The 23,679-nt window shown below is 39.4% G+C and overlaps 2 protein-coding genes across 2 annotated transcripts in view; both read right to left on the bottom strand.

The window, feature by feature from the left end:
- The window catches only part of LOC311286239 (NACHT, LRR and PYD domains-containing protein 1 homolog), an 88,182-nt gene that overhangs the window by 32,335 nt on the left and 32,168 nt on the right, over positions 1 to 23,679 (bottom strand). The gene's annotated exons all lie outside the window — the stretch shown is intronic.
- Positions 9,008 to 23,679, bottom strand: part of LOC311286540 (neoverrucotoxin subunit beta-like) — a gene marked incomplete at its 5' end in the record, with an annotated part of 30,740 nt that continues 16,068 nt past the window's right edge. The window contains 2 exons of the mRNA XM_084402745.1: positions 9,008 to 9,901; positions 10,004 to 10,050. Coding sequence (XP_084258871.1) covers positions 9,324 to 9,901; positions 10,004 to 10,050 — 625 coding nt within the window. The 3' untranslated portion in view covers positions 9,008 to 9,323. The remainder of the gene's footprint in view (positions 9,902 to 10,003; positions 10,051 to 23,679) is intronic.

Here is a 23,679-nt window from a genome sequence, read left to right as displayed (position 1 = left end):
AGTCGCTTTTGCCAGCAAAACGCTCTCCAAGTTTTAGATGAACTACCCAGCACAAAGTTTAGCCACTGGCTAAAAGGGAGACATTTCACTGCATGGTCTGATAATAACCCCTTGACCTATATTCTAACCAAACCCAGATTGGATGCGTGTGAACAGCGATGGGTGGCGAAGCTCGCTGCTTACGACTTTGACCTGAAGTATGTGCCAGGCACGAAGAACGTTGTTGCAGATGCCTTGAGCAGAGAGCCCTTTGTTAAGTCTTGTGTCAGCCATCGTCTGTTGAAAGAACCATACATTTCTCTCTTGGATGAGGTAAATGGTGTTGTTACTGGAACCGTGCAAGATGCCTTCCGTGTCACTAACAACTGTCAGAATGTGCAGGCTACCAGTGACGACGAAACAGAGAACGAGTTGCAGGATGACGTGAATGACTCATGTCCTGGATCTATTGATGCTGCTGAAGTTTCTGCTTTTCTGGGTGCTCACTGCGATGGTGGAGTTAGTCCATTGCCCGTGACAAGTCCAACGTCACTCCAGCTCCCTGATGAAGATCCGTCTGTTGCAATCTCGTTTTCCAGACTTGCAAATCTCCAAGAGCAGGACAACATAGTCGGTAGAGTCATCAACTATGTTCTGAGACATAAACGTCCTTCAAAGAGTGAGAAAGCAAAGGAGCCTAGCTCTGTGACAAACCTTTTGAAGCACTGGAAAAAGCTAAAGATTCGTAATCGTGTGCTGTACAGAGTGAAGAAAGATCGACTGATGAATAAGAAACTCTTTCAATACGTTGTACCGGATTCCCTAAAGCATGATGTTCTCCGTGGTGTTCATGACTCAGCTGGACATCAAGGTGGTGCAAGAACTCTCTCTCTTGCAACTGAAAGGTTCTTTTGGCCAGGAATGAGTAGAGACATCAAGCTTTATGTGAAAAACTGCCAGAGGTGTGTTGTCGGAAAAACACCAGAGCCAAATGCTCGTGCACCCCTTGAGCATATCCGTACCTCTGAGCCTATGGAACTAGTATGCATAGACTTTTGGAGTGCTGAACAGACTTCAGGGAAGGTCGTCGATGTCCTAGTAGTGACGGATCACTTTTCTAAGATGGCACACGCCTTTCCCTGTCACAACCAGTCGGCTAAGCAAGTTGCCCATCGCCTTTGGAATGACCTCTTCTGCATTTATGGATTTCCAAAGAGAATACATTCGGACCAGGGTGCAAATTTTGAAAGCAAAATCATTAAGAACTTGCTTGAGATGGCTGGTGTTCAAAAATCACACACCACACCATATCACCCTATGGGTAATGGTCTGGCAGAACGTTTCAATAGGACCTTGGGTAATATGATAAGAGCTCTCCCAGTGAAATCCAAGGCGAGGTGGCCACAGCTTCTAAGAACGTTAACCTTCAGTTACAATTGTACTGTGCATGAAACAACCGGGTTCGCTCCTTTTTATCTTATGTTTGGGCGTATCCCGAGGCTGCCGATCGACATCATGTTTCAGCATGTCCTTTGCGACGAGAGGGTGGTCAGCCACCATGAGTTTGTCACTGCACTGAGAAGAGATCTGAGCGCAGCTGCAGAAATTGCCCGGAAACACAGTCTCAAAGAGCAGAACCGCCATGCCATTCTTTACAATCGGAAGGTCAGAGGTTCACCCTTAGCCGTGGGAGATAGAGTTTTGCTGGCTAACCGTGGAGAGAAAGGCAAGAGGAAAGTTGCGGACAAGTGGGACTCTGTTCTGTATGAGGTTCAATCAGTGAGACCAGAGATTAATGTGTACAGGATTACGGATGTTCAGACTGGCAAAGAAAAAGTGGTGCACAGAAATCTGTTGCTTCCAGTTAATTTTTTATTCTGGGATGATGGTGAGGAAGAATCAGTTCGATCAGATTCCACTGGTGCTACCCATGGCAGTGCTCTCGATTCCGCTCTGATGGATGATCCTGATCCTGTTTCAAAAACATCAGAATGGTTAATGCAGACGGATGGAACACATGACGGTGACGAAATGCAAGATGCCACCTGTGGTGAAGTTTCAGACATTCCTGATGAGATGACTCCTGAGTGCTCTGGCAATGATCAGTACAGTGCAGAACCTGAAAATGTTCCTGAACCTGCTGAGAGTATAAAGAGTTTACCTGCAACCAAGCCAAATGAGTACCCCAGTTGTTTGCAAGAACCTGATAACAGACTTGCCCCTGTCATTTGCAAACAGCCCACAAGTACATATACAGGCCACATCACTACACGATTAGGGAGATCAGTTAAGCCCCCTAACAGACTTATTTGTGAAATTGATAGTCAGAAAATTGTGGAAAGTGATTCGCACAGTGATACACAAGTTATTTTTCAAGGAACTAACTTTGTAGTGGAGTTGTTAAGGAACATTTTTGTTTAAAATGACTGAGTCTAAATGAGTCATATCTAAGAGTCGACTGTGATGTTAAGAGAATGACTTTGAAGTGAGTTTCTTCTCTGAGAAAGAATCAGAAGTTTGTTGTTTGTATCAAAAGATATTTGAAGAGCAGAGATACATTTGTAACCACTAGGAGTGTGTAGACTGCACCTCCTATAGTCTGTGTTAAGTGTGGAACCTGGTACCATTCCATTCTTTCATACTTCCTGGGGAAGAGATAAATTCTGACATACTGTATTGTAAAGCTCTTTTACTCACACCTATTTCTATTTTCATTACTTTTTTTTTTTTCTCTGCAATCTTTACTGTATATTTAGTTTGTTACATATTCCGGTTCTAGCCCAATTTAGCAGAATTTAAGGGGGGTGTATGTAACGGAGTTTAAATAATGCTGTTAAATTCATGCATTAATTGGGAAAACTCGACATTGGCTGTTGCGTCCCTTGCATTTGCTTGCGTGATATTAAGGGCGGAGCTACGTCACCAGCAGCAGAGTTTCACATCTCTCGCTGCTGGTAAGTCGCATCAATAAGCGCTGCGTCATAAAAACTGAGTTTAGATTGTTTTCGAGTGTAAGGTTGGACTTTTAAACTACACACAAGTTTACTTCATGTGCCTGCCAGCCCCTAGTTCTATCAGTCGAGTCAAATGTGTTATTTGCGATGATGAAATGTGATGAGAGTGTGTGTGTTAACCTGCTTGTGAACTCCGAATCTCTGATTTCATTTAAGATCTATGAGCAACATTGATGCGTGATGCACTGTCCTTTAACCAGCTTTTGGTCCTGTTTGTCCCAGGTATGTTTTATATTCGGATTTGTCATGTTCTGTGTAAGAATATATTAGTCGAACTGAGTGTTAGCATTATCACATGTGCTATGTGCTCTCACGTGCTCGCACGTGCTGAACTGTGTAACTGCGCCATTTTAGGTGGCCGTTCTTTTCTTTCTGTATTCCATTTTATACAAAAATATACAAAATGATGGTTGCTTAAATTTAGTTCTCTGCATTTATGTGAATTGATGAGAAATGACAACAGAGAAAGTGATGTATATTTTATTTCTTTAATGTATGTTTTATTTTGAGTTTAATTCCACTATACGATCACTTTGTAAAAATGTATTCAGCAGAGTTTCACATCTCTCGCTGCTGATCTATGAGCAACATTGATGCGTGATGCACTGTCCTTTAACCAGCTTTTGGTCCTGTTTGTCCCAGTCTGTCTGTTCCAGGCCCAGTAAAGATCTTGAGTAACCATCCACCTGCTCTCCGTGTGATTCCATCCACACACAAACACACACAGTCACAATCAGTTCACATCAATCATTCTCCTTACTCCAAATAAATGTTCACTTAAATACAATGATGAAGAAACTGGTGTAGAGCCAAATGTATTTACAGTCCAACGTCACAAACCTTCACTGGGTGCGTAAATCCAGCCCAAAAAAGTCCTAAAGTAGGAAAAGGATCCGCACACGTCGAATAGGACAAAGACTCTCCAACTGTTGGTTTATTACGCTTCAATAGAGGACACATAAAAGACCTGCAAAAACCTGCTATAAAGTGCTGAACATTTCCTCAATAACTCTAGTTGTCTAGAGTTAATCTCCAAACACTGAAATTCAGTTGAAAATAATGTAAAAACAGAAACTAATGTAAAGATCAATGCTATAATAAGAGCTCTACACAGTGAGTAATTATATAAGCAATACTGTCAGTTGCCATAGTTACACAAATGAAGGAGATCAATGCATTTATTAACATTCAGAAAGCCGTCTTTCTGCTCTGTCTTCAGATCAGTGTAATGATCAGAATAAACACACACACTATTCTCACTGCGACGGGCTTGAGCTCTCAGTGTGGCGTTGTGAATGTGCTGTCAATGTCAAATACTGATTTTAAAAGAGCCCGTCTGGAGATTCAAAGGTCTGATCGATCTTTCATCTGCGGCCCGTCTGACTTACGCTCTCTCTAGAGTTCATGTGTCCTGTGTGTTTCTTTCCTATCAGCTCAATGATGCCACACACTCTCTCAACTACAACAGTCACAGATGTTCCTCTACTGGACACATTTCTCTAGAGTTGATGCTGAAGTTCATGACAGATCATTGTGTTCATCACAACACAGCGGTCAAATGTGTGAAATGAACAGCATCTTTTCTCCAAAGCAATAAGAGCACAAGCTTTGTTGTAGTCCAGACTTTAAAGTTAGGCATCTTTACAGATTTTAATAAATAGATAAAAACCTGCGCTGACAAACACTTGCAGTGCTGTGGATGTTTTCCAGGAGCCGCTGGAGGAGAAACGTGTGCAAAAGCAGAACAAAAGCTCCTGGAGACACAAACTGTGCTGCAACTACAGACTAAACCATGACTTGATGGAGCAACATGAGAAGAAATATTCCAGCTCTACGTGACGAATCTCACATTCTGCTTCTACAGCATCAGAACGCTCAGCTGCTTTCATGGGAAGAGCATCACTGGACACTTCTTTTCTGCTCTTTGTTGAAGTGATTTAGACACTCCAGCTGAATAATGTTTAATCGGACAGATTTTGTGGAGCTTCGTTCAGGTGTCCTGACGTTGGAGGAAGGCTGAGACTGTTGTAGAGGACATGAAGCTCAGAGAACATATTCTTCACTGCCAAATATCTGTGCTTCAGCATTATTATACAACAAATCATATTTCAGCTGTCTTCTATCAGGACAAATAAAGGAAAGGATCATAAGGACACAGAAATAGAGCTAGTGACACAGAAGTGGCTCAAATTACCCACCATTAGGGGTATAGTATGATGTCACTGTTGTGCATTATCCCATGACAGTCTTACTTTACAGCACATTATTCAGAATGTCTATTCATTAAGAATATTTCCATGCAGTGAAATATCCAAAATATCCAAATGTTAAATTATGACACAACAAAATAGAGTGAGAAAAAATAGCTTTTATTAGATAAAGAAAATATTAAATGTTCCTCATTGCAGTTCACCAAGCTGTGTGTGTTTGCAGAAGAATATAATCATATGGAAAAAAAGAGCTGAATTCTATCCTTTTTTAATAAACTACAACATTTGATAGTTTATAAAATCAGCAATTCACCAACAAGTATGAAATACAGTTAGACAAACATAAATATAAATGCTGGTATACATTTACTTTAACATTGAACTCATTTTACCTTCCCTGTAGAACATTTACTTAGATGTGCAAAAACTTACATTTATTTCCCTGTAGAACGTTTACAATGTAAAGAGCAAAAACTTTAATTTATTTGTAATGTTACTATGAATGAATATTTTGAAAGGAATATATTTTGATAAGTTCAGATAAACCCATATCATATCAAGAATCAGACCAATGTTCAAAAGTGGTAAAGCTTCTCTTCCTGAAGAACTGAGATGAATTCAGCTTTCACAGCATCACTGTGTTTGCGTATAATATCACAGATCTTCCTCATTTTCTCCTGACTGGTTAAACTCTGTGTGATTTCTGAATATTGCTCCTCATGAATTAGTTCTTGCTGACGCAGTTTATCTGCAATGATCTGGACATTAGTAACCCCCTGAATGAGATCTGGCCAATGGTCATCAAAATATCTTGCTTTATCTGCCTCACTATTCAGACGCGGCTCATCTCTCTTAGGACGAATCTGATCACTATTCTGATGCGGCTCGTCTCTCTTAGGACGAATCAGATCATCTTTCTCAATTGTTGCATCCCAGACCTTCTCCTGATCCTCTTCTCTGATAAGAGTAATTTGAAGATCATTCTCCAGACGAGTCTTGACCCTGAAGAAGTTTGGGGGAGTTTCTCTTGTGAGTGTGATCCCTTCTTTGGGATGGATAGAGGCACCAGGAACATCAAGAATGTGTGGCGTCTTCATCCGAAATGGCCTGCCAGGTCTGGGATACCTGATGATGCATGATGAAAATGATTGTTCAGTTTCCTCAACTTTTTTTTTTTCACAGGGATCAACTGGAAACAAGTAGAGATGTAGAATGAGAGGATCTTTAGAACACATGTAGAGAAGAAGATCACAGTGTTCTTCCACTCGCTTTATCCAACTTATAATTAAAGTTATAATAGAGAAGGATGGTTGGACAATCTTAGCATGGAATTGGGTCAACTGCACAGGTTCTGTGGTTATTCCCTCGTCTTTTACGGTGAGGACTTTCACAGCATCTTTGAGAGAGGGGTCAGACTCTCCTAAACAGGCGTAATGGGGCAGATGAACTTCCTCCAGTTTCCCTGAGATCACCGTCACGTCAATCACTGGACCGATCCGGTTGCACTGCAGCCTCTCCAGCTCTGCGTTGAGGAAGAGTCCGTCTACGGTACGGTACTGAAGGGTGACGACACAGTCACAGACCCATCGCATTCTGGTCCTGACACACTCGTAACGGCCTGGGTCAGTGCTGACCCTGAACTTTGACCCTCCTTCATCTGTACAGGCCGACGGCTCAATCTGAAGCCACTGATCAGAATCAGCTATATGGACACAAGACTGACAGTTCAGCAGCGGGTGAATATCCAGCCCAGAAGGTTTGGGCTGAGAGAACCTGTGAAGAACCAGAAGAAGGCAGAAGCAAAGAGTCAGCTGCTTTTATTCATCTCAGTTAATGTTATTTTCAATGTTTATTAATACATTATTAAAAACAAAAGTTGTATCTATCAATATTATTTAATGGACCTGAACTAACATGAACTAACAATGAACAGTTGACTAACTAACGTTAACAAATACAGTTAATGCATTAACGAATGTTAACTAATGGGACCTTATTGTAAAGTATTACCAACAATTCAAAACCAACAACATACAAACAGTTTACTATAAAAACTATTTGACAGGCAGTTTGACAGAGAGAAAATATAAAGCTAGTATATAATGCTGCGACTGACACCTGTGATGTCACTCACTAATAACACACAATCTAATATAACAAACACATATATACTATAATGAGAGTTTAATTCACACATAATTGTCCAGTTATGTTTATGTTTAACTAGCCAACATGAACTCTATATTCTCCATCAATAAGCTCAAGCTGAATAATGTGTCCAGTCTTCTATAAATCAGTGTTTTTAACTGTGGATATTTTCACAGAGGTGGACAGATAAAGACCATCAGCAGTCTGGGGTGGACAGAAATGTTCATTATCAAACATAATAAATGAGTTTGACTATAAAGAACTGGACTGTTTTACTGCGCACAACACAACTGTCTACAGTTAATTGTGCTTGATTGTAACTGAGGGAGTGCTGGAATAGATCAAGTAATACTGAGTGAATTTGACTATTTCTGTCTTATTCCTCGTCTGCAGGAATATTAATAGAAAAGAAGATCACACTACAGCTAGAAAATTACAGACAATTAATAGCAAATTACAGTTTAGAGATCGTGTGTGATCAGGAGCTTTTGAGAAATACCAGGGTTCTCAAGTTTTATCAAAAGCTTGGAGTGAGATCACATGCGGTTAGGGGAGGAGCCCTAATGGAGCCCCGCCCCCGCCCGTCCGTCCCCGCCCCCCAATTTTACCCATTGTTCATAATTAACCAGCACAAATTGAAATTATAACAATTGGTAAATCTGATAAATGACAGAGCAATTAATCACATCAAATATACTCTTTAATGTTATATTTCAAAATTACAAATATACAAAAATATAACAAATTGCTCCAAACAGTTTGGAAAAACAAATCTTTTTGCATTTTGAATGTGTCTAGTCGTAATGGTATAATGATTTATTGTGTGGTGGGACATTGTGAACAAATGACATAGTATTAAGGTGTGTGTGTAAGTATGGCCTGGTAAACCTTACATTATGGGGACAAAATGTCCCCACAAGGATGGCAATATCCAAAATCCTTGTTCGTGTGGGGAATTTTTTTGGTCCCCATGAGGAAAACGGCTTATAAATCAAAAAAGTTATGTTTTTTTGAAAATGTGAAATTGCAGTAAGTTTTCTGTGATGGGTAGGTTTAGGGGTAGGGTTAGTGTAAGGGAATAGAATATACAGTTTGTACAGTATAAAAATCATTATGTCTATGGAAAGTCCCCATAAAAAATTAAAACACTACATGTGTGTGTGTGTGTGTGTGTGTGTGTACACAAGAGTACACACTGCAGCTTATGAAATGTGTTTTGTGTTGTAAGTGTTTGTTGCACATTTTGACGCCTTGATAACATTGATATATTTAATGTTCTGGCCTAAAAATGTTAGACGAGCTTTCTTAATTCCAACTTACCTTCTCCATCAAGACGTGTGTTCGCGTGATGTTGTTGGTTACTTAGTAACGAACGTACGGCGGCCGAGAATTTTCCGTCAACTTCCATGTGTTCGCGCCTATGGTTCGTGCATCTATGTAACGAACGCAATCTGGCCGAGATACGTGCTGGCGGCAGGAAACTTCACTTTGTGTGCCTGCGCTCGTATACAACGTTATATATAAAGCTTGCAGGACAACTTGGTTGGCATTGCCTTTTCAGCGTGAGAAATACACGGTGTGGCGTGTGAGCGTGTGAACTGGTTGAATTGCGTGTGTCTCACGGCCAATGCGTGAGACTTGAGAACCCTGCCAGTAAATCAGTCTTAAGCCCTATTCACAGAGACCTCACAACTCTGAAACTGAAGGAGAAATAGATTTAGCTCTAAACTAACTAAAATGAAGAATAATGTGTTTATAGTCTCTGCACAGGAGAGACTCTGTGTTGCTTCAAAACAAAGGAAAATATGTATTTTTTGGTACTGGCCAAAACATGTTGTGAAATATCAGCATATGGAGTATCAGCACAAACCCAATATGGTGCATCTCTAGTGTTTAGTGATGTATGAAGAACAGAGGATTGAACTATTATTCAGTCTGGAGAAATCCTTCACTAAGACACAGTATATTTCACTCACCCGGTTGTGTGTGTATCACTGTTGTTTCTCTCAGGACGCTGTTTAATGTCACACAGAGACACTGAGGAGTTAGAATCCACCCCAAATCCAGCACAGAGGGGTTCAGTGAATGTTGTGTTGTATGTGTGTAAGTGTGTGAGTGTGTGTGTGTCAGAGACGCTGTAGAAGGACAGAGTGCCGGCCGACACGTCCACATACACTCCTACTCTCTTAGAGGATGAAGAGGCGACAGGAATATCAGTGCAGTTAATATTGTGCCAGACAGTGAATTTGTCATCAGAGCAGATCAGACTCCAGGATTTGTCGTTGTATCCAAACTCACTGTCACTCCCTCTTTTCCTGCTGATTCCTTTATATGTCACTGATATATCAGCTTTATCTCCGCTCCATTCAGCCTCCCAGTAACAGCGTCCAGTCAGACTCTCTCCACACAGAACCTGTTCATCATCATCAAATCTCTCTGGATGATCAGGATACGGCTGACGCTCATACACACACGTCACTGTCCTGTTCTCATCAGACAGAATGAGTCGAGTGTTTGCTGTGTTTGGATCCAGTGTGAGATCACAGGCATCTGAACACAAGAAGAGAAACATTTCACTAAATGACACAAATCAACAATAAATCACTAAATGATTGTGTGTGTGTGTGTGTGTGTGTGTGTGTGTAGACCTACATTTGTGTAATCCTGCTGTCATTCTGAACTCTCCACAATGATCCACACTATAAAACACACACATGATTCACATTCATTACTAGAGGAAACACAAGAAAGTGTGAGTGCGTGTGTGTGTATGTATGTGAGTGTGTGTGTGTGCATCATCCTCCCTTTGAACGCGAGTGTGTGTGTGTGTGTGTGTGTGTGTGTGTGTGTGTGTGTGTGTATCATCCTCCCTTTAAACACAAGTGTGTGTGCATCATCCTCCCTTTGGACGCAAGAGTGTGTGTGTGTGTGTGTGCATCATTCTTCCTTTTGAACGCAAGTGTGTGTGTGTGTGTGTGTGTGTGTGTGTGTGTGTGTGCGCGCATCATCTTCCCTTTGAACGCAAGAGTGTGTGTGTGTGTGTGTGCGTGCATCCTCCTCCCTTTGAACACAATAGTGTGTGTGTCTGAGTGTGTGTGCATCATCCTCCCATTGAATGCAAGTGTTTGTGTGTGTGTGTGTGTGTGTGTGTGTGTGTGTGTGTGTGAGTGCGTGTTTGTGTGTGTGTGTGTGTGTGTGCATCATCCTCCAGATTTGTCACACAGATAATTAATACACTTTTAGACATTAGTTAGATTAACTAATAGATTATAGCTATTTAATGTTATTGTGAATTTATAATTTAATGTAAAAATATATTTAGATAAAAATGGGACAAATAATTGCATAATAATATAGTTTATAGATTACCCATCAGGTGACAGCGGCAGAAAAGTGATTACTGGTTCAGAATGACTGCTTAAAGCCAGATATGAGGTCACTGAGGTCCAGACCTCGCTATTTGTACAGCTGTATATAATAAATGTGGTGAAATAATTGCATAATATAGTATTAACACTACTTTAGTGCAGCACAGATATTGCACACCACCAAGATCTTCTCATCTGAGCTGTGATTGGTCTGTCACCGCTCGTCAATGTCAGAATATTTGAGATGACCAATCAAATCACAGTAGGCGGGCTTTATGTTCACAGAAGCTGCTGAGCGCCAGTTTTAGGCCCCGTTTACACGAACATGGTTATTTAGAAATACTGAGACATTTCCCTTCGTTTACACACAAACGGAGAATTCGTGTCTGAAAACGATTCTTTCTAAAAACTCCGGCCAGAGTGGAGTGTGTGTGTGTGTGTGTGTGTGTGTGTGTGTGTGTGTGTGTGTGAGAGTGTGTGTGTGTGTGTGTGTGTGTGTGTGTGTGTGTGTTTGTTCGTTCATCTGAGCTCTGATTGGTCTGTCACCTCTCGTCAATCAAATCACAGTAGGCGGGCTTTATGTTCACAGAAGCTGCTGAGCGCCAATTCCAGTTAATGGTCATAAAGTGCGAGTTAAGATCTAAACTACCAGTCAAAAGATTTGGATCGGTATGATTTTTTTATGTTTATAAAATAAGTATCTTCTGCTCACCAACTCTTCATTTATTTTATTAAAAATACCACAAAAAAAAATGTTATATGTAAAATGTAAAATATTATTCCAATGTAAATCAGCTGTTTTCTATGTGAATATATAGTGAAGTGTAATTTATTCCTGTGATCAAAGCTGAATTTTCAGCATCATTACTCCAGTGTTCAGTGTCACATGATCCTTCAGAAATCATTCTAATATGATGATTTGATGATCAAGAAACATTTATGATTATTATCAGTGTTGAAACAGATATTTAAATTTTTATTTCAGGATAAAACTTTTCACTGGTAATGTAAGTAGCTAAACTAAACATTTCATATTTGACAGCTGTTTTAGAATAGAAATGTGTCAGGGTTACAGACTTATTTTTGTCCACTAGAGGCGCCGTTAGGTTGTCAGTCTCTGTCATCATGTCATGCCTTCAAGCGTCTTGAAATGCGTGTAGTGTTTATTGATCAAACACTCTGAACAAATAAATTGTTTGAACTGGCGTGTAGCCTCTTTATTCTCAGAACATACAATTCTAACTTGAGCTTAGCTCTATCACTTCTTTTGTGACCCTTAGGTAATTGTTCACTCTTCTAGGTATTACTGCCATCTAGAGGACCATCATAGGAAACACCTAATCACCACATCCCCTTTCCTTTAGAAGAAAAATATAAACTGAAATGCATAAAACAATGGAAATAATATAACACAATTATCCATTTGACACTAAACAAAAATTTCAAAACAACACATTTGTTTAGCACATTTCAAATGTAACTGAGCAGGGTTATTTACAAATTAAGTCGATCAGGTTTCTTTATTATGCGTGGTGATCTTCTTATTATAGGAGAGTCATTTGTTTCTGCGGAATGACCATTGTTCAGGGGAATGGAAGAAGATGAAGAAGACTGCATGCTGGGTGGTGTTACATCTTCAGGTGAGACCAGAACTTCTTCTCCTTTAATGTCAGTCAGTGTTTGGCTCATTTCTTGCGTCTTAAGAAGACTTCTGCGATTTCTCCGAAGCACTTGCCCATTCTCTGTTCTGACAACATATGATCTCGGATTCACCTCTTCCAAAACAACAGCTTTCTTGTCCCAGCAGTTGGTATCTTCCACTCTCACAATGTCATTCTTTGATAACACTTTCAGCATTTTTGTTTGCTTGTCATAGTTTGCTTTTTGTCTCTTTTGAAGAGCCTTCTGTTTCTGCTTTATTGCTGCACCGTTCATCATGTCTCGTTTTGTGTCAATCAGGCAGGGAAGTGTCGTTCTTATCTTGCGATTCATTCAAGTTCTACAGGAGATGCACCATGTTCCAAAGGGGTTGCTCGATAGCTCAGAAGAGCTAGATATGGATCTGACCTTCCTTCAGATGTTTTCTTCAACAATTGCTTCACAATATGCACTCCTTTTTCTGCCTTCCCATTAGACTGAGCATGATGGGGACTTGAGGTCACGTGTCTGAAATCATAGTGAGCAGCAAAGTCCTGAAATTCCTTTGAATTGTAACATGGGCCGTTGTCACTCACTACAACCAGAGGAATGCCATGCCTGGCAAAAATCGACTTCATCTGCTGTATCACACATGCACTTGAGGAGTTAGACAGCAGGGCTATTTCTGGAAAATTAGAAAAATAATCCACTACCAGCAAATACTCTTTACCATGGAAATGAAACAGATCAGTAGGTCTACTTTCTGCCAAGGATGCTGAGGTAAGTCTGTTGTGATCATTGGTTCTCTTGCTTGCTTGTTTTGATGCTTCAGACAAACTTCACAAGTACTGACCATTTTTTCAATGTCAGAATTTATTCCAGGCCAATAGACTGAATCCCTGGATCTCCTTTTGCATTTTTCCATTCCAAGATGTCCCTCGTGTATCCTGGAAAGCATCTCTTTTCTCAGTGCTTGTGGAACAACTATTCTGTCCCATCTCAGAAGAATGCCATCTGCCACACTGAGCTCATCTCTAACATTGTACAATTGTGAGCAGGAACTTTTGACCCAGACATTGTTCAGATTTTCAATTACAGCCTGGAGAACTGGATCTTTTGCTGTCTCCTCAGCTATTTGCTTGAGCTTCTGATCAGACACGGGAAGAGATTCAACAACAAGATTCACATGTGTGTTCACATCATCTTCTGTGAAACTCGCATCTGAAGATGTGCATGTTAATGGTGCACGGGACAGCGCATCAGCTAGGACTATATATTTCCCTGGTGTGTAGACTAATTCAAAGTCATAACGTTGCAGTCTCATCAATAGATGCTGAATACGTGGAGACATCCGATTCAGATTTTTTCTGATGATTGCAATTAAAGGCTTGTGGTCCGTCTCTGCTGTGAATGACGATAAGCCATAGACATAGTCATGAAATTTCTCAAATCCAAAGACGAGTCCGAGACATTCTTTCTCGATCTGAGCATATCTGCACTCAGATTGTGTCATTGTCCTAGAGGCATAGGCTATCGGTTTTCAGCCATCAACATCTGCTTGGAGCAAGACTGCACCTAGACCATCCTTTGATGCGTCCGTGGAGATTTTGATACTCTTACAGGAATCAAAGTAGGTGAGAACTGGTGCTTTTGTCAAGGATGACTTGAACATTTTCCATTCTTGCTCATGCTTACTTGTCCACTTGAACTCAGTTTTATGATTCAACAGTTCCCTGAGGTTTGCAGTTTTTGCGGAGAGGTTTGGTATGAATTTGCCAATGAAATTTACCATTCCCATTATCCTCAGCACCCCTTTTTTTGTCCACAGGACTCGGCATGTCCAGAATTGCCTGAATTTTGCTTTTGTCAGGTTCAACACCACATCCAGACAACTTGTCACCTAGAAAAGTAATTTCAGTGACACCGAACAGACATTTAGCTCTGTTTAACTTGAGGCCATATTTCCGAACTCTCTGAAGTAGCTGGAAAAGTCTCTGATTATGTTCCTGCAATGAGGATCCCCAAACAACAATGTCATCGACATATGCACAAACTCCCTCCAGTCCTTCTATGATATGCTCCATGGCACGATGAAAGATTTCTGAGGCTGAAATTATGCCAAAGGGTAGACGAAGAAATGAATAACGTCCAAATGGAGTATTGAACGTGCAGTACTTGGTACTGTCTTCATGAAGCTTCAATTGCCAGAATCCCTGTGAAGCGTCCAACTTGCTGAAATACTGTGCACCAGTCATTTCACTCGTGATCTCCTCACGTTTGGGAATCTGGTAGTGCTCCCTTTTTATGCTCGCATTCAAGTCTTGAGGATCCATGCATACTCTCAGATCACCATTTTTCTTTTTCACACAGACCATCGAGTTCACCCAGTCTGTGGGTTCCTCCACTTTCTTGATTACTCCTAGAGCTGTCATCTTATCAAGCTCCTTTTTTAGTTTCTCTTTCAGTGGCGCAGAAACCCTTCTCGGAGCGTGAACTACAGGGTGAGCATCTTCTTTGAGCTGAATTTTGTAAATGAATGGTAGAGCTCTCAGTCCCTTGAAAACATCATCAAATCTGCGAACAATGTTATCTGTAGTTTCCTGCTGTGTTGCTGTTACACCATGACTATTGTTATGACTGACTCAGGGCCATAACAATAGATAGGAGACCATGCCACAAACAAACGGTGCAAAACATATGTTTATTGTGCATATAACCCAAATTTAAACAACAGAATCAAATATGGAGTGTGAACGTCAGAATCAGTAGTGTTAGGCAGGTGCATGGATGTATTGTGTGTGCGAGTGCAAGTGTTGAGTGTAAAAATAAAAGACAAACTTAACTAAACTTAAATGTGCATCAGTGTAAAATCCTGGCGTCCCGAGCGAGTTGTGAACCTGGACAGGCCACAACAGAGCAGCGCTCGAGCCTTTAGCGACTGGACCAGAGCAGGAAGAGAGAGAGCAATGCAGCAGAGAAGCTCCTATTTAAACAACAACTTCCCAGGTGACAGCAATTAGGCCTGAAAGAGAGGAGGGGCAGGAGAATGACCAGAAGAAGGCCAAGGGCCGTAACAACTATTGATACAGTAAACTCTTTTTACCAGTCCTAATTCCTCACAGGCTTTGTCACCGAGGAGAGACTGAAGATTGTCTGGAACTACAACAAAGAGCAGGTGATGAATTTTGTTCTTGACACATACTCGGAGTCTGCACACACCTTGAGTCTTTATTTCCTGTCCATTGTAGGTTTTGAGCGACACAGTGTTTCTTTTTATCTGGGGCTTGATTTTCATTTCCTTTATGTCACTTATGCTTATGAGATTGGCCTTTGCTCCTGTATCAAGTTTAAGAGGCACAATGGTTCCATTGACTTGTAGTGACACAATTCATTTGTCATCAGATACACAGTTCACATCAGAGTCAGTTTTTTTATTTTCTTCATGTTTTTGCTGAATATTTTCTGTGTCTCCATTGATCATGCCCACAAAGAAAGTGTCAGACAACTCTGTCTCATCCACAACATGAACAAATGATGATTGCTTTGTTTTATTCTTAGAAAAACACTGCTTAGCGAAGTGGTTCATGCCTTTGCATTTTGTGCATTGCTTTCCATACGGTGGGCATTGTTTAGGCTGATGCTTTGAGCCACATCTTTTACAGCAGAATGAATCTGTGCCAGTCTTTGGTACTGCTTTTTGACTCTGCCTTTTCATTTTGTGGGTAACAGCGCCAACCACTGGACAGTCAGCACCTGTAGTGCCTTCTTTACCGGTGAAAGTCCTAGAATGCAACAGAGCGAGCTCACTCGCATGACAAATCTTAATAGCACTTTCTAATGTCAGCTCCGTTTCTCTGAGCAGTCTTTCTCTTATTTTCTTGTCATCAATTCCAAAAACAATTTGATCTCTGATCATTGATTCAGCTAAGACTCCAAAGTTGCATGTTTTTGCCTTTAGCTTCAATCCGTCAAGAATGAGTCAAAACTTTCTCCCTGAGTTTGAATGCGTGAACGAAACACATACTAGGGCTGTAGTACTCGAGTCCGGTCTTGGACTCGAGTCCGGACTCGAGACCGTTTTTCTATGGTCTCGGACTTGTCTCGGACTCGCTGGTATTCGGACTCGGACTTGTCTCGGTCTCGGCCACTGGTCTTGCCAAATATGGCTTTTGGTCTCGACCGAGTCCAGGAGTCTTTATTATGTTCCCAGTAATCACACATACGTCGCCGCGATATTAAAACAAAATATTATTGGAGGGAAAGTGAAACACTGGCCACTTAATAACTATGGGCATTTCGGGTCTTTTTCGTGAGCCGGCTCGTTTCACTCAGCTCACTGAAAAGAGCCGGCTCTTTTTCGTGAACGGGCTCGTTTGATCAGCTCACTGAAAAGAGCCGGCTCTTTTGACTCACAAACGGCTCTTTAAAAAATAAATGTTTAAATAAACTCGCTGAAAGTCCACCGCTAGTGCAACGTGAATATTCACATTTTTGATTGTCCATAACACCCCGAAAACTAGCCTGCTTGCCTTGCACATCTAATTAATGGGCAAAGGTTTCCGACTTTTTTTCTTATCTTTCTTTCTTTGCCTATTCCACGAGTGGTAACGTTAGGCTCCAATGACTGGCTGTTTTAAAATATAGCAAATATCGAAACAAAATAACCCAGCTCATAACTTGCAGGTTTGCTTAGTGGCAAACTTTTTTAATTTGATTGCTTCAGCCGCCACCAGCCTGAATTTAATTAAAATATTATTTTTCGTCACGTCATCCGCCCGATCCGCGGTTTATCCGCATCTCTTGTGTGTGTGTGTGTGTGTGTGTGTCTGTGAGTTGGCTTGGCCTTCCCTCATGCAGTTTAATTGGTTGACATCGCGTGTATGATTGACAGGAACAGAATGTGAGGCTGATCAGACAGTCGAAACGAATGTGTGTGCTCCTTTAGGCCTATATAATTTTTTTTTTTTTTTTTTTTTTGTTCTTTGAATTTGTCAATTATTTTAAATAAAATTAAAATTATTCATTATTTCATTATTACATAGTGATTTAATTTCTATAGGCTATAGCCTATATTTTTTTAGCAGACTTTTTTTTTTCCTGTCCTGGACTCGGTCTTGACTCGGACTCGAACCTTTTTGGACTCGGTCTTGACTCGGACTCGAACCTCTTTGGACTCGGTCTTGACTTGGACTCGACTAGTCCTGGTCTTGGACTTGTCTTGGACTCGACAAAGGTGGTCTTGACTACAGCCCTAACACATACCTTTCGTATGTTTCGTTTTTCTTGGGTGAGCAGTGCTCGTCAAATTTCTTTATGACCTCATCATATTTTTCTCCATCCGCAGCGTCCGCGAACGTAAAAGTATTGTATACTTCAATCGCCTGAGGTCCAGCAACAGTCAAGAGCAACGCTATTTTCCGTGAATCCGCCTTACCATCCAGACCAACAGCCTGCATAAATAGCGTGAATTGCTGCTTGAATGTCCGCCAGCTGCTATCAACACTCCCGGTAAGGTTCAGCGATTGCGGTGGTTTGACAGCATCCATCTCTGTTGTATCACAGGACAGTTCACTCCTGGTACCATGTAGTGTTTATTGATCAAACACTCTGAACAAATAAATTGTTTGAACTGGCGTGTAGCCTCTTTATTCTCAGAACATACAATTCTAACTTGAGCTTAGCTCTATCACTTCTTTTGTGACTCTTAGGTAATTGTTCACTCTACCCAACCTAGCTTGTGTGTGTGTGTGTGTGTGCGCGCGCACCATTACCCTTTAAAACAAGCTTAGTTTGCTGACAATTTAGAAGTTAGTGATCCTACAAATGTTAATTTAAATTGAGTAACTTCTTCAAAACTTCCAAGTTTCACAACATGAAACAAAAACACTTTTAAAAAAAATCTTTTTTTTTTTTTTTTTTTTGTTATAGCTTAATAGGTTTGTCATGTGAATTTGTGGTGAACTTTTTCTGGGAAAGTTTTGGTTATCCATGCCAAATAAAACTAAGTGTATTTCAGATAATGAAATGCACTCCACACAGTGTGTGTTTGGGCTGAAAAAGGTACATGATCTTGGTAAGCAATTGGACAACATTGTAGTAAATATTTTCGGTGGAACAAAAAGTGTGCTTGTTAACCCCCTGGGGTCGGCTATCGCGCCGGAGCATTTGTGTATGCTCATAATAAAAACAAAGTGTTGTGCTTTTCGCTAAATAAAGAAAAATAAACATGATGCGAGTTCTGCCTACTCTCCGTCAGTGAAGTCAATTCTGAAACGCGTCCGAAAATGAACTGTAACTCAGTTCGAATACTCGAATACTCAGTCAATCAGGCATACAGACACACAGGCATGAAGCTTGAATTCTCTTCTTTTAAATTTATAAAAAACAAATATTCACAGTTTATATAATATGTATGTAAAGAGAAAGATGTGCATGCTAGAAATAGAACCGACGCCTATTTTTCACGCGACACGCAAGCGTCTTGGAAGCATTTCCATGCAAAATTGAATAGGAAAATCTGTTTATTTGTCATTTTGACACGAATACATATTAATAAATGTGCTTTTGATGTTTAAAAGTGTCTAGGTTTTGACATAAATGCAAATATAAATGTAATTTTACAAAATATGATCGATTTTCAAATACTGCTGTATTGAATGAACAGCTTTTAGCAAACTATTGCTATACTGAGATGAGGAATATATACTGTATGTGTTTTGTCAAAAATAAAGTCATCAACTAACTAATGAATCCTTTACTTTGAAATACGTATGATAAAATGTATACTTTAGTTTTGAAAGACGTTGACTAGTTTTGAAAAGATTAGAAAGTATGTATGTGCATGCATATATATATATGTGTGTGTATATATGAAGAGTTCAAGAATGCCATCTGAAATTTTCTCCTAGAATGATCATTTTTATGAAGCTTGTATATTTAAGTTAGCTATAGGTGACACACCTGAATGAATGGCTCATTAAGTATGCAGGGACATCAGGTGTGAACTACTAAATATGCATGATGCTGTTGGAGCGTTTACGACCCCATCCGCATATTGGCTTTCCAAACTAAAAGTGTTTCACAAAACTAAAATCAATGTATCTTTTTATGTGAATGATTAGGCAGGATGATTTTCACATCATTTTGAAGAAAAAACTCTAGGCGATGACATCCATTAGTCAAAAGTCTTATTGCCACATATTTAGTATGTGTTTTGTGGCCTTATTTCAGAAACTTTAATTTTTTTGTTTTTTCGATAACCATGCATAAACATTATTCTCTCAAAAATGAAAACATGTACATACATATGGCTCACATATTATGGAAGTCCTGTTTGTGCTATATAGAGTGAATTTACACCTTTGCCATTAATATGTTTATAAGCAACTGAAAAAAGTACAAATGTCAGGGCATGTCAGAACATCTCAAGGACCCCAAAAAAACCCCAGACCCCAGAGGGTTAACCCCCTGAGGTCGACAATCGCGCCGGCGCGATAGGCTCGCTTTTTTTCAGTTCAGTTCAAAAGAAATTAATTTTGCTCTGTGGACTTTGATATTACAAGCAAGTTTCATACATCAATCGATTCTGTTAAATGTGTATTATTTTTGTGTATACTCACAATAAAAACAAAGTGTTGTGCTTTTTGCCAAATAAAGAAAAATAAACGTGATGCGAGTTCTGCCTTCTCTCTGTCAGTGAAGACCATTCTGAAACGCGTCCGAAAATGAACAATAACTCAGCGAATACTGAGTCAAACAGGCATACAGACACACAGGTATGAAGCTTGAATTCTCTTCTTTTAAATGAGGTAATTTATATAAAAAAACAAATATTCTCATCTTGTGAAATCTGTATTAAAAGAGAGCGATTCCAGTCGAGCTAATTAGAGCTCATTCAAATGTAATGTGAACCCGCCCACAGAGAGCGCGTGCTATTCAAACGCAAATTACTGAGGCAATCCAAGCAAACCTGTGAACGCCCCATATCAGCTCGAGAAAACACAAGTTTAATCATATCATTGTAGCCTACGTGTTTACACCATCTGGCAGCGCTGTGAGAAATAATAATAATGGAAAATCTACCTCATAGTGCGGGTATTGCGAGGAGTGAGGATCCGAATACTGTAGTAAGTTTTTTTTCCTTCTCAAGTTAATCGCGTTTCTGTGAATGAATGAACGGCAGCCGCAGAGATGCGCGCTGTTTACCACAGCTCGCAAAAAGACAGTTTAAATTTAAATTGCGTCTCTGTGTGAATGAATGATGATGTTTTAGCAAACTGTATTGCTATACTGAGTTGAGTAAAAATCGACAGAAATATGTTGAAATAAAATGTAGGCTATTTGTATAAGCAACGTATTAAACTGAAAATTAACATTTATATGCCCTAATATTTCATAAAAACAACGTTACAGTCAGGCGTTTCTGTTTGTGAATGAATGTTTCAGTTTTAGCAAACTGTATTGCTATACGGATTAAAAATCGACTGAAATATGTTGAAATAAAATGTATTTGTATAAGCAACGTATTAAACTGCAAATTAACATTTATATTTCTTATAATAAAAATGAAAGACCTATGTTACTGACATATGAAAGACAACATTTCGTTGATTAGTTTTGGATAGATTATACATTTTTACTGTAAAATATCTGCCACCTCAAATAAGCTTTTGTTTGCCAATTTTTGCTCATGTTAAATATAGTATGTTTTGTCAAAAATAAAGTAATCAAATAATCAATCAAATCCTTAACTTTGAAATATGTATGAAAATGTATACTTTAGTTTTTACAAAGAAAGATTACACTTGAATTGTTGTTGTAATTGTAACCTTTTTAATAAAAAAAAATATTTACAAGGTAGATGTAAACAAACTATTAAAAGGTAAATATAAGCCTTTTCTTTGAATAATTTTTATTGTGTTTTATTAGTGACAAATTTGGGGAGAGGATTACACTGTAAAAAATTTGTAACACTCCCAAATCAAAAATTTCAATTGACCGATAACATCTACATTTTTCAATTGGCCCAAGTGAAAATCTGTACATTTAATTTTAGAATTTACAGAATTTCACTTGGGCCAATTGAAAAATGTAGATGTTATCGGTCAATTGAAATTTTTGATTTGGGAGTGTTACAAATTTTTTACAGTGTAATATTCCAAAACTGAAAATACAGTATGAGAATTAACTGCACAATTACTAGACATGTTTTCCTTGGATATTATAGGCCAATTTGCAAGCACAATATGTGGAAAAATAAAAAAGAATTGAGATGCTTCCAACTGTTGCTCTTGCATTCTTGTGGCTCAGTGACTCACCTGAATGAATGGGTAATTAAGTATGCAGGCCCCATTGTCTCCTCAGGTGTGAACCAACCTAAATATGCATGATCGTTGACACCCACTTGAATATTGCCTGTCCAAACAGAAAGTGCTTTGCAAAATTCAAATCAATGTATTGTGTTATGTGAATGATTAGGCAGGGTGATTTTCACATCATTTTGAAGAAAAAACATATTGTGCGCAATGGTGCCTATACAGGAAGCAATCGAATGAAAAACAGAACACATTTTATATTATTTTACATTTAATTGTTTTATTTAGGCCTATTTCTAAAGAACTTTTTAAAAAGGTTGACCCTTTTGCAGTTTTCACCCTCATTTTGTATTTAATTATGAGGTGAAAATACTTTTTATGCTGTAATTTGTGCTGGATTAGCTTGTCTGCTGGTATCTTAATATTTAAACGTATCATTTCATTGTTTCCATCATTTCATTTACATTTATTCATTTAACAGACGCTTTATCCAAAACGACTTACAAATGAGAGCAGAAGCCGTGAAACTAACAGTAGGACAACAATATGCAAGTGCTGTGACCCTTCTCAGTTTAATCTAACGCAGTACATGTTAATTGTTTTATACATATTTCAAAATTAAAAATGTTATATTTAAAACATTAATCTCATAACATTATTTATGCAATTGTAATTGCAGTGTAAATGCATCCATGGCTCCTCTGCATCTCGAGCTACGAGAACTCGCGAGACTAAAATGTGACGAGATTTCTCGTCGAGTGAAAAGCAGTCTCGTGGTCTCGCCATGACGGAGCGTGAGGGTGAAATGAGCACAGAATAGTACATTCACACATAGATACGTGCCTCCACTGTTTTATCTAAATAAACACCATTGTAAACGTCTGCTCTACTCATCCAGCACGAGTTGCAGTCGCACAGTGCAGCACGAACCACAGTTCACTGATCGCGTGATGATGGCGGAGGATTTGTTGCGCAACAGAGCCTAAAACGTCTGATAAATGTCTTATCTTATAGAATGCGCGCTCAGCACTGCCGCTACGGAGTACGTGCAATCGCGAATCCCAAAGTGAAAGTAAAACACAAGCTCCCTGATGCGCGCAAATTAGGCTGCATACATACAACAGCCTGTCTCAAAATATCAAACCTGTCTCTGGACTGTGTAGTTGTGGCTCTGGCCTCTGTTTTCTCTTTGAATATTGAGAGAGTACTGTAACGTCTGAAGAACGTAAGACAAGGGAGGCTCCGTTTCTGAACTTTTAACTGGTCTGGAACGCAACAACTGTACACAATCACCCCAGCTTAACTCACTCGCTCGTTTCTCTCTACCCGGCCTTTTTCCGAACTCACCGCCTCAAAACAGCAATTTCACAACAATTATAAAGACTCTGTGCGCTACAGTACTTTTATTATGGATGCACTTGCACTTATTGTTTGCACTTAATAAGACTAAGAGAAAACGTATTATTTGTATTATTTATACTGTTTTTATTTATATGTTCAATTTGTGGTAAGGAGTTCAATCAGGTCGTCACACACAGCCTCAACCAGAAGTTCTGGAAGCTCATAATTCATGTACAGTAAGGTCTGAAGAGACTCATGTGAAATCATACAGGAGAAAAGCTAGTCAGTTGAGTTTGTGGCAAAACCTCATACAGTGCTTGTATATTGTTGTCTTTTAATGCATATGGTAATTCATACTCAAAGTAGAACTGAAATGACATTCATTAGAAGATTATTAGTTAAAACATTTCAAAATGCACCTGCAGACTATTTTTCCAGTCATGAACTTTGTCATTGAGGATTTCTATAAAATATTGTGCAAAAATCTCGTTTCGTCTTATTCTTGTGAACCCAATCTCATGTCTCGTCCATTCTCGTGAGATAAGAGTCTCGTCACACCGTTTTGAGTGGGTGTGCCACAAGTTTTTTTTTTTTTTAAAGCTCCTGGAAATCAATTTATAGCGGAAATATCACCTCTTTATGGAAAAGTTTGTTCCTATTGTTGCTG

The sequence above is a fragment of the Rutilus rutilus genome (genome assembly GCF_951802725.1).
Source record: "Rutilus rutilus genome assembly, chromosome: 2".
NCBI classification, from domain to species: domain Eukaryota; kingdom Metazoa; phylum Chordata; class Actinopteri; order Cypriniformes; family Leuciscidae; genus Rutilus; species Rutilus rutilus.
This window is presented reverse-complemented; position numbering and strand designations above follow the sequence as displayed.